The sequence below is a fragment of the Limulus polyphemus genome, unplaced genomic scaffold (assembly GCF_000517525.1).
Source record: "Limulus polyphemus unplaced genomic scaffold, Limulus_polyphemus-2.1.2 Scaffold1991, whole genome shotgun sequence".
NCBI lineage: Eukaryota > Metazoa > Arthropoda > Merostomata > Xiphosura > Limulidae > Limulus > Limulus polyphemus.
This window is the reverse complement of record NW_013667601.1, coordinates 68,602-82,849: the sequence shown is the minus strand read 5'-3', so window position 1 is coordinate 82,849 and position 14,248 is coordinate 68,602. Positions and strand designations below refer to the sequence as shown.

General features: G+C 30.6%; 1 protein-coding gene across 1 annotated transcript in view; it reads right to left on the bottom strand.

The window, feature by feature from the left end:
- The window catches only part of LOC106465583 (apolipophorins-like), a 122,891-nt gene that overhangs the window by 51,258 nt on the left and 57,385 nt on the right, over positions 1-14,248 (bottom strand). The window contains exons 14-17 of the mRNA XM_022393508.1: positions 12,392-12,535; positions 9,160-9,344; positions 4,296-4,478; positions 3,158-3,237 (exon numbers count right to left, since the gene is read on the bottom strand). Coding sequence (XP_022249216.1) covers positions 3,158-3,237; positions 4,296-4,478; positions 9,160-9,344; positions 12,392-12,535 — 592 coding nt within the window. The remainder of the gene's footprint in view (positions 1-3,157; positions 3,238-4,295; positions 4,479-9,159; positions 9,345-12,391; positions 12,536-14,248) is intronic.

The window sequence follows — 14,248 nt, the reverse complement described above, 5'->3', positions numbered from 1 at the left end:
AGAATAAATATGAAAAACAAGAAATAAAGTACTTACCCAATCTTCTTTTTTCTTGCTCTCAGGTTTTTCGAAGAGAGTTAACCCTAATTTTTTATACTATAGATAGTAATGCACTTAATAATTGTTATTTAATTAAATAATGCACCAAAGAATATAAACTAATAACATGCAATAAGTAGACATTCACTTACCTCTCAACATTTTCCTGGCTTTCTAACTATGCGACAAGAGCCGTTACAAATTCATTAACTTTCCCATGGGAACGAATCTTGTATGGTGAGTGAAATTCACAATATTCTGTTCAGAATGCAACGTTATACAATACATCATTTCATAGATGAAAACTCTGATTTTTCTACTGGTTATAGGTAATGTGTAATGAAACATAAAAGAGAACTATCAACGAATTGTGAAGGAGAAGATGTGGCAGGAGGGGTCTGATTTTCTATTTCATAACTCTGTAACCAAACAAAATTGAAGGCTATAAAAATTATGGTTTGTTTAAGCAATAACGATTTTATAGAGAATATTTTATATTTAATTTCATACATTTTCGAGTGGTGGTGGTTGAAATAGGGATGATTACATGCTAAGAGAAAATGTCGCACTAGTGGAAATTCAGGATTCTTTAAAATATTGCCTTCTTGAATTAAAAACGTAAAACTTGTATACTATTAAAATATGGATTATTAGCTAAGGTTTTATGCTATTCTAATTTGCATAACATAAACAAAAAGTAGTTTAATATAATTTTGAATGTAAAACACTAAAACTATGTGTCATGCACGGTAAAGGGTACCCGGGACGATAGGGTTAAATTTCTGTAAGAAAGCTAACTTGAAGGGGTAATGATAACATCGTTTACACCAGAATTATGTTTTTTATTTAATTACTATTAGTCATTAATAATACTTATAAAAGCAGTTACTCCTTTTGAAACCATGTCACTTCAGTGAAATTGGCTCACACTACAATTTTGGTTTTTGAGTTATCATGTAATAAAAAAGAAACAGAAGAAAGAAGAACAAAAAATTCAAACTTTTTGCTCTGACATTTACAGACATTCTCAGAACTTGTGACTCAGTCATTACATAGATATTGTTATAAAAGGAAACATTGTATAGTAAAGTTCTGATGACCTATTGAGAAGATATTTAAAATACCATTTCAATGAACAATTCGAGGCATCCCTGCATAGACAGTGCTTCTGCATGCCTAATAATTTACTTATAAAACACATAAAAACTACTTATTTGCTTCATGTGGTCACTGATTCTCTGTCCCTTTAAAAGCATTACACCAGCGTAGCTACATAATACATAATCCTCTCCAACAATGTGTGGTAACCAATGAAAACCCATTAAATAGCTCTTACAGTGTAACTTTAGAGTGGCTTAACATCTGAGATAAGTTACAACAACACGTAGTACTGTTTAACTATTTACTCAAGTAGCAGTATGTTACAGATGTTACCAGACAATATAAATTCAATATACCTTTTACAAGACCTCCTCAGGGACACACTGATTTGTGGATGCAAACCAAAGCTATACTGAAGAGGTTGCTGGCTGGATATTGACAGCCTTACAGATCAGTGAATAAAGTAGCAGTCTTATTAAAAACAGTAATAGACCTTAATGTTGCATCCAACGATAAGTTAGAAAATCAAGTGAAATCCATAAGATTAAACACTTCTATACAAACAAAAATTAACATGCTGTAGAAGAAAGTCACACCACAGAAAAATCCCAATATGAACATATGAGATTGCTGCAAGTAAAACAAATAGAGTAATATCCAAAAGTCTAATTTTGGCAATAAAGATATCAATACATACAAGAAATTTAAGAGCAAAGCTACAATGAGGCTACACCCTATTAAACAAGAAAGGAAAATGAAAGTATGGTAAATAACCTGATACAAGCATGTGTGACATTTTTGCATGTAAATAAGGCACAAAATCCTAAAGGTGAAAAAATAAGGACATTGACACATAAAAAAATTTGGATGTAGGCATAAAATAATATGTCAAAAAGCCCAAATATTGATGACACACAAAGTAAGTTATGTAAAATGGTCAAAGATGATTTAAAGGTACCATGAACAATCACAAGTAAACTACTAATGGAAAAAATACATTCATGCTAAGTATAGAGATGATAAACAATCCAGATGGTACAATATGAGTCACACCAACATCAATGAGCAAAATGAAAAACCAAAACTAGATAGAAGATTTGTCAATCATGCCTGAAACAATGTAAAAGACTTTTAGCACACTGAAATGAATCGATTGTTATTAATACTTAAAAATTGTAAAGGAGAAAAATAAATCCCAAAGATACAGTGTTAAACAAGAAAACTTGTCACTGCACATTATACAAACATGGATACATTCATTGTTCTATTTATCTCCTATTTCTTCCAACAACCTGTCTGATTGTGTGATGAAGATGAATCTAGAAAATCATCCACTAATTATATGCACAATGTGGATAGTGTTTGGGTTTTATATGTGGGCTGGGATTCTACTACAGTAGGTGTCTGTGACCTGTTGGCAATAAATTCAAACAATAAACGGACAGAACACAATCCATTTATTTTAAAATAATATATATTAAAAAAAAATCAAATTTACGTACAAAAATTCTTTACACTACAGGATATCCCAGTTGTATCTAAAACTCTAAATAATTATATTTTCTTGTCAAAAGTCCACAAAGGCTGATCCAATTACTTTATAATCCAACTGACAAGATTAATTATTTTTCTCTATTCTGTTTCTTACTATACAATCTGTGATAAATTCACTTTCGTTATCTCTTGGGTTACCACAGTTGTACCTCAAACTTTAAGTAATTATCTCCTTTCATCAAAGTCCACTTTAGAACACCCTTTGACAAAACAAATTATTATACTTATCTTTATTAAACTGTAAAACACACTTTAAGATATTGCCTGTAATGGCTATTCATTCACAAGGTGGCTAACTTTATGTTTACTAACTTTTTCTAACTAAACTTTTACTTCACTTCTTCTACTTAATGATTTTTGACTAAACTTCCAACTTCTTTATAAATCACTCATCAGAGCTAAACTGCTAATCAATCAATTTATATCTGTCTAATTATCTCTCACTTGACTTTTATCTACTTACTTGCACTTGCTTGGTTGCCTATATATGTATATTCTTTGTTCACTGAGGCCTCAAACTTTCTATAAGCTACGCGACTGACACTATAATGTAACAATACTCACTTGGTGAGAAAAATACTGAAGGTTTGAGTGACATGACAGCAACAATATTATTAAAGCCTAGTACAACAATCAACTGCATATACAATGTACGACTCGTATAGCGTTACGTAACCAAACTTGTCATAACTACTGCCCTGAAAATAATTACTTTTAACTCTCTTGTTATGAAAAGTAAACAGTCATTAAATACTAAAACACCAACAGATAGAATTAGAAAAATATTTTTGAATGAATTTCACACTCACACACACACACAATGGCTTCAAAAGAGATATGAAGAAAGGGAAAGAAAAATTTCTGAAATTCAGTCAAGAAAAACGAAAAAGAAATTGTAGTAAAGTAAGACCAAACTTTTAAAACTTACATTATACATACACCTTTTAGAAAGTTTAATTTAATCTTCATAATACACCATTTAATGAATATCAGTACAAATGATAAGAAACTATATCTGTAAGAGTAGTGGTACATGACAATAAAAGTATAAAAACACAGCTAGCAGTAACGTGCAGAGGGGGAGGCGAAAGGTGCTGGGGCCCCGGGCATCCAACACAAAGAGTCGAATCGAATAGTAGAACCCTTTCCGCCCTTCCCCGAGGTCTTAGGTACAAGGTCCCGGGTATCATAGAATCTCTGCACGCCACTGACAGCTAGATATACAATACCAGAGAAACAGCAAGAATCACTGAGTGATAAAATAAAAGCTTCAAATAATGGAAAAAAAGTGTTGAATATCAAACCAGATTCTCAGACTAAAATCTATTAAGGTACGGTCAGTCCCTTATGTGTTAAAAAAAAGTGAATGAAAATAATGAAAGGCAAGAGAAACAAGGTATTTCAAAATTATTCAGTGGGTCATTTAAAATTGTTCTATAATCAAAACCCCTATCAATCTATCACAGAAAACACGTGTATATCCAATGGTCAGATGGCAAGAAATTTACCTCACATTACATACTAACATAGTCTAATCCTCCAGACTGTGCAGTCTAACATATAAATTAAGATATTACATAGCTATTTTACAGTGAACATACCTTATTTCAATAACTTCAAGCTTCTCTCGTGGCAAGTTAAGTTTCAGGTTCATCATTCGTCTATCATCAACTTCTAACTTGCCATCCAGTGTAGTGGAAGAGTGCATTGTTGATACAAATTTTACACCTGGTTTGGCAACATTAGCATCCATTGTTATAGCAGCACTAAACTCCACTGCAGCACTAAATAATGAAAAAAAAAACTTGTCAGAAATTTTAACCTTGAATAAACAGCAATTAATAAATAGTTTTTAAGTAACACTAAAATTCTACTAAGCTTACTAACTAACAACTTGGTGGAACATAGGAGCTTATAAGATCATTTTACCCCCCCAGTGGCACAGCAGTATGTCTGTGGACTTACAACACTGGAAACTGGGTTTTGATACCCATGGTGGACAAAGCACAGACAGCCCATTGTGTAGCTTTGTGCTTAACTACAAATAAACAGATAAACAATAAGGTCACCTTATCAACTATAGCAAGGTCAAACTTCCTTTTGATCAAATCATATTATAGATGATAAAACTCTTTGACAGTCAAAAGATACAACTTCTTTAGAAACATATCAAACTATAACAAAACTTTAAATCAAACTTAATATAAGCTATAATAGATATTTTAGTTTTACACATACCTAGAAATGTAAACTCTATTTAGTAATGAATTGTTTTTATTATTATGTCTGATATAGTGTAATTCAAAATAAACAGTTATTGACAGTGAGCTCTTCCACTACTTAAAAAGTATTTAATAAAACTGCTTTTCACTATTCACTAATGTTTGGAATATATTTGAGTTATTTAATATGATTTACTATTATGCTTCACTAAATACTGGAGAAAATTTTGGGCTTTACTAATTTTTGAATATTTATTCCCTATTTCTTCTACCAACGTTTCTAATAAATTGGGAAGTTTAAAGAATTACACTGGTCGACACATTTGAATTTTTTCCTCTCATCAAACATGTAAGCACACTTTTCTAGACCAGTTTTGCACGCTGATTACAAATCAGTTTTCTTCTAGCACATCTACTTACTGAAGTATAACTGGTGTTAATTTCAGCACAATTTAGGTAATAATCACACATTAAGCTAGTTAACGTTACAACTTTATTCATTTTTCATTATCATTCCCATAAACGTTATACACACCATACACTTGGTTAAATTTATGCAGTACACACTTATGAAAAAAGAAATGAACAACAACTTAAATTATAACTAAGGCAATAACCTTTGAAATTTGATCGGTCTCATCACAAAAACTTGACATGCTAGAGGAAAAACCAAAAACAGATTTGGAATCAGCATCCCAAGAGCTATCTAGCCCACCTATAATTATATTTGATGAAAATGACTTGTTGACCAGTGTTATAAAGTTCCTGGGCCAGATGATACTTATCCAAGAGTTTTAAAAAGGTTAGGTTTAGATAAGTGAGCCACTCACTACTATTTTTTCAAAGTCCTTGAATGTGAGCAGGTGTCAGAAGATTGAAAGTTGGCTAACGTTGCTCCTCTTTACAGGTGTAATCATAGGCCTATTAGTCTTACATCAGTGGTAGGAAAGTCTGATAAATGATGCTTTGCAAAGTGATTTAACAATGTTTAAAATTTTGTTGGATAGTAAGTATGATTTCACTAGGGGAAATATTGCCTTACAAATATTTTGACACTCTTTGAAGAGGTTACTGCTTATGTAGATGAGGGTATTGGTGTGGATTTGATATATCTGGTTTTTCAGAAAGCATGTGACAAGGTGTTAAAAAAAAGTTATCTCTGTAGGTGTGTGGGATAGGTTGGCTCACTGGATAGAAAACTGGCTAGATGGAAAAAGTAGATGGTTATTATAAATGTAACTCATTCAAACTGGATTAATGTCACAACTAACTCACCTCAGGGCTCACTGTTAAGACCTTTACTCTTTTTGATTGACATCAATGGTATTAATGAAAGATTGGTCAAAAGATTATTTAAATTTGCTAATGACATTAAAGGTTTGAATGTTGATTGGCTGTAAAGAGGATGTTACTGCTTTACAAATTGATTTGGATTGTTCGGTGAGTTGGACAAATAAATAACAGATGTCTTTTAATTATAATAAATGCAAGATAATATTCTCTGAACCCTTTACAACAATTCAATGTCCATTCTAAGTTAAGAAACCCAAGACTGAACACACAATACTCCAAATGTGGACTAACCAGTGACCTATACAAGGACATTATAACATCTTTACACTCTTATTCAATATTTCTGTGATACAACCTAAAATCCTATTTGCCCTGTCACTAGAAACAGCATATTGTTTGGATGGCTTAAGAGACTAATGAATCAAAATATCAAGATCTTTTTCTTTCATAACACTGTCAAGGTTATTCTCATCAAAATTATACTCATAATTCAAATTATGTTATCCCACATGGGGCTACAAGGATGATAACAGGGATGGAAAGGTTGTCATATGAGGATAGATTCATATCTCTGAACTTGTTTTTTCTTGAACAAAGACGAGTAAGAAGAGATCTGATCATACTTACCAACTTTTCATGGCAAATCAAGCAATTTACAAACACGTGAACAGTCACGCTTGGCTTAGAATGATAAATATGTCTTATTTGTATAATCAGTTTTCATTGGCTAAGAAGGAAGTGAAGTCTAATTTCCAGTATGAATCACGTGTTTACTCAACTGGTTTCTCTATATAGAGCAAACGATTGGCTGACGTTTACTCGGAAATTTTTAATGTACAAAAAAGTTAGTTATAGTTAAGCAAATTGGTAGATTTCCAGGAAAATCAGCGTACATGCCTAAAATCGTTAGAAATGACCAATTTTCAAAACCCAGATTGGTAGATTGGGTCAAAGGTCCAAATTCAGGAAACTCACGCCCAAATTGTGAGAGTTGGCAAGTATGGATCTGATTGAGGAGTTTAAGATTCTTAAAGGAATTGACAGTGTTATGCATTACCTTTTCCATATTTAATGGGGAGAATGGTAAGACTAGGGGACACAAGTATAAATTTTGAGAGGGTAGGAGTCATCTTCAGCTAAGACAGCTTTACTTTTCTAATGGGGTGGTTGCTTTTGGAATGGGTTGCCTTCAGATGTGGTTGATACAGTGTATTTAAAGGAATTTAAGGGAGAATCTTAATAAATATTTGAATATTTTATTTTATGTCATAGTTACTTTATCATTGTTTTGTTTTTTTAATTTACAAATGATGCATATGGGGGTCTTAACAATGGAGATTAGAATGTAAAGCACTGTCACATGCTTCATTCTTAATGGCCACTCATTCCTATGGAACTCTACATTGTTGTTTGAAATGTGCTTGTCACTATTGTTACTGCCAATACTGTTACCATCTATTACCTATAGCAGCAACACAATGAGTAGCAGTGATATTTTATATGGATATTGTTATTACCATGGCTCCCATCCTTTAATATGAAGGAAAATGCTAATACAGTAGAAAGGAACAGGGGGCTGGAAGACACAATATCTATTATGCATGATGCATGTGCCAGTAATATCATGCCTTCGTAATTATTCAATTCCTCATAAAATTTATATTCAATAATTTTATTAGATAGTCCCATTCCTACTATATACAGCATAAACAGTAACATGATAAGCAAACTATGAACTTTTTTTTTTTGGTATATCATTATATAACCTAAGAATGTATTGCCTATATTTGGCTAACTAATCATACCTATATCTGATCTATGAACTTCGGAATTTCTCAAAAATTCATTTTACCAACACTCTTGGCTATTTATTTTGATATATACTTTATCAGCACATTAGTTGTAGACATAAGTACATGTAGCTTATGAGACACTAAATAGCATGTAATATGCAAGATCGCAACAATATTTCACTATTTATTTACATTTATTGAGAAATCATAGTTATAAAGTTTGTCTAATGAATGAGTTTCTCAAGTAGGAAAAAGTTGTAAACATAATCCGGCTCAGCAAAGCAATCAGCACAAGAGAAAAATATGCATAATGTATACTGAAAAATGAAATTTGTAATAAACGATTTTCCAAAAAAAACATGCGATTCACCTAATATGGCAAAAAAACAAAAAAAGGCATTAATAGATGCATTACACATATTTTACCTCAGCTTACTTTGCATTTAATACTGAAAAATTAAGAATATTTACACCCATAAAACACCTAGACACATTATCGACATAATTTTTACCAACAATGATAACTTAAGTTTGTTAACTGTTAAAGAAACAAATAACTACTATTTCAAGTTCCACATAGTCTATCTTTACTATTTATGTATAAGTTAAGAGCCTGCAGACGTCAAAGTCATATGAATAGTGCAGGGAAGTCATAGTATAGGTGCATATGAATGCCACTGCATTATTAAAAGCTGCATGTTAAGATTAGTAAAATATACTCTTTAAAAATTAAAAATCACAACTAAATCTAATTTTAATTAAATTTTATCTTTACTAGTTGTAACAATAATCTATTCTGAATACTCATAAATTTAAAAAAGACTGCTACAACAATTATCTTATTTAAAGTGTAATTCCCTGATGTAACAAAGTTTGTAAACAAATCATTTTCTGTTTTAAGCACAAAGTTGCATGATAGAGTGTCCATCACAAGGCTCAAACCCCAAATGTTATGTCCTATAAGCCCATAAGCTAAGTGCTGAGCCTTTGAAGAGCATGTAAACAAATAGTAAAACTTTTATATATAATGCCAAAATTTACTTAATTACAAAAAAACCAGGCATTATAGTCAAGCTTTTTATTTTTCATTTACTGACATAAAGAGACATTGTTCAAAACTATAGTAAAACTATTTATAAGACACAAAAATCAGGTACCTGGGAGAAATGTATCCTTCAACCCGCATTTTGGGAACATTAATTTTTCCATCAGCTTTTATTACAACAGTAGCTGTACCATTGACATCAATCTTTACAGGAATTCCACTCAGTGTTGGACAAGTCACTGTGGTATCCAACAACATGATACTATGAGATAAGTCAATCTTTTCATTTGTGGACAGCTATAAATAAAAAAAAGGTATAAGTTAAGTTAATTATAATATACGTACATATTATGAAAGTGTAATATGTCTCTTTCATTAATTGTAAAACAAACAAAACAGTTATTCATACAAAGAAGTTTCAAAGTCTCTTAAATGTAGCACAAGCCACCTTTGAAGAGATGTCTTTTATTAATTTGATAGCTGTAAGTGTTTATTTGCTACCATTAATTATGTCAAATCTATAAAGTTTCACACCACAATATCAGCATTCAATAAATGTTTCAATAGATGTAGCTGCATATAAATTAAAAATGTTTGGTATAAATGTAAACTTAGTTCTGCATACAGTGTTGCATAGTCCAATTTCTTCGTTCTTATACGTATTTTAGCCTTTTAATATAGTTCACCTTTCTTAACAGTGTTGCATAGTCCAATTTCTTCGTTCTTGTACGTATTTTAGCCTTTTAATATTGTTCACCTTTCTTAACAGTGTTGCATAGTCCAATTTCTTCGTTCTTGTACGTATTTTAGCCTTTTAATATTGTTCACCTTTCTTAACAGTGTTTCATAGTCCAATTTCTTCGTTCTTATACGTATTTTAGCCTTTTAATATTGTTCACCATTCTTAAGAGTGTTGCATAGTCCAATTTCTTTGTTCTTGTGCGTATTTTAGCCTTTTAATATTGTTCACCTTTCTTAACAGATGATTCAAAACACTCAATTGTAATAATTAAAACATATTTGGAATGAGAAAGAGAAAGCCTGAGGTTTAACACATGGAATGGCCCCCTCAAAGCATAGATCTCAATATCATTGAAGCTGTATGGGAATATTTAGATAAACAATAAGTCAAAAAAAATACCAGCAACTTTGATGATCTTTGGAAGGTCTGTTTGTTTGTTTTGAATTTCTCGCAAAGCTACACGAGGGCTATCTGCACTAGCTATCCCTAATTTAGCAGTGTAAAACTAAAGGGAAAGCAGCTAGTCATCACCGCCAACTCTCGGGCTACTCTTTTACCAACGAATAGTGGGATTGACTGTCACATTATAATGCTCCCACGGCTGAAAGGGCGAGCATGTTTGGTGTGACGGGGATTCGAACCCGCGATCCGCAGATTGTGAGCCGAGTGCCCTAACCAACTGGCCATTGGAAGGTCTTGGAAGAAGTGTAGAGCACCATTCCATGGGAGTTTATAAAAAAATCCTTTGAAAGTGTCCCTAGAAGAATTTCAATGGTTTGAAGGGAAAGAGTGAACATACTCGCTGTTAGTTTATATTAAGTATATTGTGTATAAGTTTGGTTATTTGAATAAGATTTTCTTTTTTATAAAGGTGTATTTGCATTGAATAAAAAATTTTAGTTTCCTTATGCATTAGAGTAGAAAAATACGACATGTCTAAGAGATATTAACATTTCTTATTTTTTAAAAACAGTAAACTCTCACAACATTATGGGCAGAACCAAATTAGGTGGAACTATTTATTTGAATTTAATATAACTATTAATTTATTTTATTTAACCCATATTTTCATATTTATCACAAGATTAAAAAATTATTTGAATAACTGTTAGTATATACTATTGTCCTGGCATTTTAAATAAATACTATGTACAACCGGTTCATTACTCAACAATAAAATAACCTGTTTATATTACCAGAAAAAAACTAAACGAATCTTTTAAGATATTATACAAGTTTCATTACGTATGTTGTTTTATCTCAATCATTTCATACGTAGCATTTTATTTTCAAAAACAGTAACCTCTCACAACACTTTTAGCATATTTCTTAAAATTCTTTTACATCTTAGTATGATATCACAACTGGTTTATCACGCCCCAAACCCTACATGTAAGTACTAGTTCTGTTCTCTGAACTGTTAAAACTTCTCTGTAGTTGTAAACTGTATTTAAACCCACAAAACCACTTAAAATGAAAAAGAAAATATATTCTTGCCTGCATATTCATAGAACTGTCATATCATATATATGAAACTCAAAAAACAATACTCATTCGAGGGAATCTATCTAAAACATTACTAGATTACAGCACAACTTACAATTGTTTGTAATATCAAAATAAAATAATTAATTAAAATTTTATTAAAAATATTAAAATCATTAATTGTAATTCCAAACTAAATTTTGAAAATAATAAATATTTTAAACACAATTATATTAAATCAATACTGTCTGATAGGACCTGGATTTCCGTTTATAACGTATGTGCATACTAGTCAAATTCTATTTTATTATAAAACTTATTATAATATTGTAGTTAGATCTCAAAGAAAATTTGTTGGTAACAATGTCATTTCTATATTTACACTGACTGTATCACTGGAAATACCTCTCAGAAACAAGTACAGTATTTTAGAAAATATGTTGAAATTTTGTGATATTAACTATATGTAGCATCAAACAACAAGTATTCCTTCTTAAACTACAAGTCATCAAAACAGACTCTGAACTTATTTTACATGGTTTAGTTTGTTCATTTTCATATTTTTCTACAAAGCTACTCAAGGGCTATCTCTGATAGCCAATCCATAATTTTGGACTAAAAGACTAGATAGAAGAAAACTAGTCAACAGTACCTAACCTCAACTCTTGGGCTACTCTTTGTCTCACCAAATAGTGGGAATTAACAATCTCCTTTACAACATACCTATAGTACCAAAGTGGAGAGTGTGACTCATTTTTGGCAGTGAAAGGATATGAACAATGGGCCTGAATTTTCATAGTCTGGCAGCTAAACCACTGGGACATGAATGTCCTTATTTTACAAAATACAAGTGAAACATACATATACATGCATATATATGTACATAAACACTACTTTTTTATCTTTCCAGAACACTAATAAAAATATGTAAATGTTGTAACACTAAATTAAAATACATTATTGACTATTAGAATAGTATAAAGGTACAGAAGACTCTTCAAATATATTGTTGAAATTCTTTATTTAAAGACATCTTCAATAATGATAGTTTTCAATAATTTTATTTTTAACTGTAATTACCAGTCACTCTTTGCTGGTTAAATAAATAAGAACTTACCTTGTTTATCAATTCAACAAGATTAAAAGCCTCTTCAGTGTTATACACGTTTTCAATATCATGAGAATTCATCCACAACCATTCATTTCCAAAACTTCTCAAGTACATGGAGACTTCTGGCTTATCAAGGGTGTTTAAGTCGACCTAAAAGATGAGATATTTTCATTATTATTAAACCAAACTGCCAAATTCAAAGTAAACTTTTGATTCTTTTATTATAAACTCAACAACTTTCACTTGTTTTAAAAAGGAAAAGTGAATAATATACAAATGTTAAAAGTTTAAAGTCAATAATATTGTGGATAAGTTGTTGCATAAAACAATTTACCTTTTCTTCCCCTTTTTCTTACTGCGAATCCAATTGATATTTATAAAGTTCATGCGTTTTAAAGTTACTTATCAGAAACGTTTCAGTTTAGAAAATAAACAAAATAACTTAAGTCATTGCAAAAATCAAAAACTGCTAAGTATGATTGATTTTATAATTCTTTATAAGATATGTTATGCAAAAGAAAAACATCAACAATAACTTCTGAAAACAAGTTAGATACAATATTCAATCAAAATTGAAGCAAAGAAAAGTAACAGTTTTAAAGAACAAGTTTAAGGCTAAGTTAAATATATGTAGGTTTAGTTTTGTAGTAAAAAAATTGTTTATTTAAAATGAATTACAAATATAATACAATTTATAACACATCCAAACCTAATTAGAAGATATAAAACATAAGCAGGTTAGAATAGGTTAATTCAATATATGTGAATATTTTCAATGTAAATTTTTTTCTTTTTTTTTCAAATGATTCATGAGACTTAGCGAACTTTAAAAGATACTGGTTAAGATTGTATGACTAGATGAAATAGTAATGCCAAATATTCATCCCATAAACAAACACATGACACGTTATTATAATATAATTCCCTCGGAATGTTCAAAATCTAACCAAAACCTTTGACTATTACTTAACCTTTAATCCTACTGATCAGCTAACTTTTAATTTTCAGCATAAAGTAAAGTAAAGCATTTTATGTTATTGAAACTTCAACACTGTGTCTTGTCTCTTTCAGTCAAACTTGCAACAGACATCTACAATTTTTATTCTCCATACTAAATTCAAAAACCTCTCATTATCTGTGGAGATCAGATAACTGTGTGGAGGTATAATCTTGAATAACTAAACATTTAAAAAAAAGCACAAAATAATTATATTACAATTTCTACAATTTTCTTCTTATATATAGAAACATATCTTAAGTTTAATAAAGAAGATATCCCTGAAGTTGGCAAATATGAAATAAAGCTCTTTTTATGACATAATACTTTTAACTGTTCGTTATGTATAATTATTATCCTTTAAAACTTTACTGCAAATTTTACTTATTTTCTAAAACATTTGATAAAATTCTACATTGATTTCATGTACATTTATAATATAAGACATTTATGGAATTATCAAGCTTTCAAGTTGTTCTCAAACCTAGTTTATATCCCACAACAAAATAATTTTGTAAATGACTAGATGATATCTTGCTCACATTAAAAAAAAAATCTTTGTTATATTAAGTCAGTTGCCCTATATCATAACCATATGTTAGTTATACAATGGTGGGAACCCAGGAACAAATACTCTTGTCGGTACCCCTACTCTAGTTGTGCTATTATAAATGACGTGGTCATATGTAATTTCAACAGTAAATGCTAAACCAACAATGGAATAATTATAATTCTAATAAATGCTGATAAATGATAATAATAAAACAACAATTTCAACAAAATGTTCATTTAATGCATATTATGCACTATCCATAATTACATATAATGTTTGTGTGCCTTTCATGCAGCAAATTGGTCAATAATGT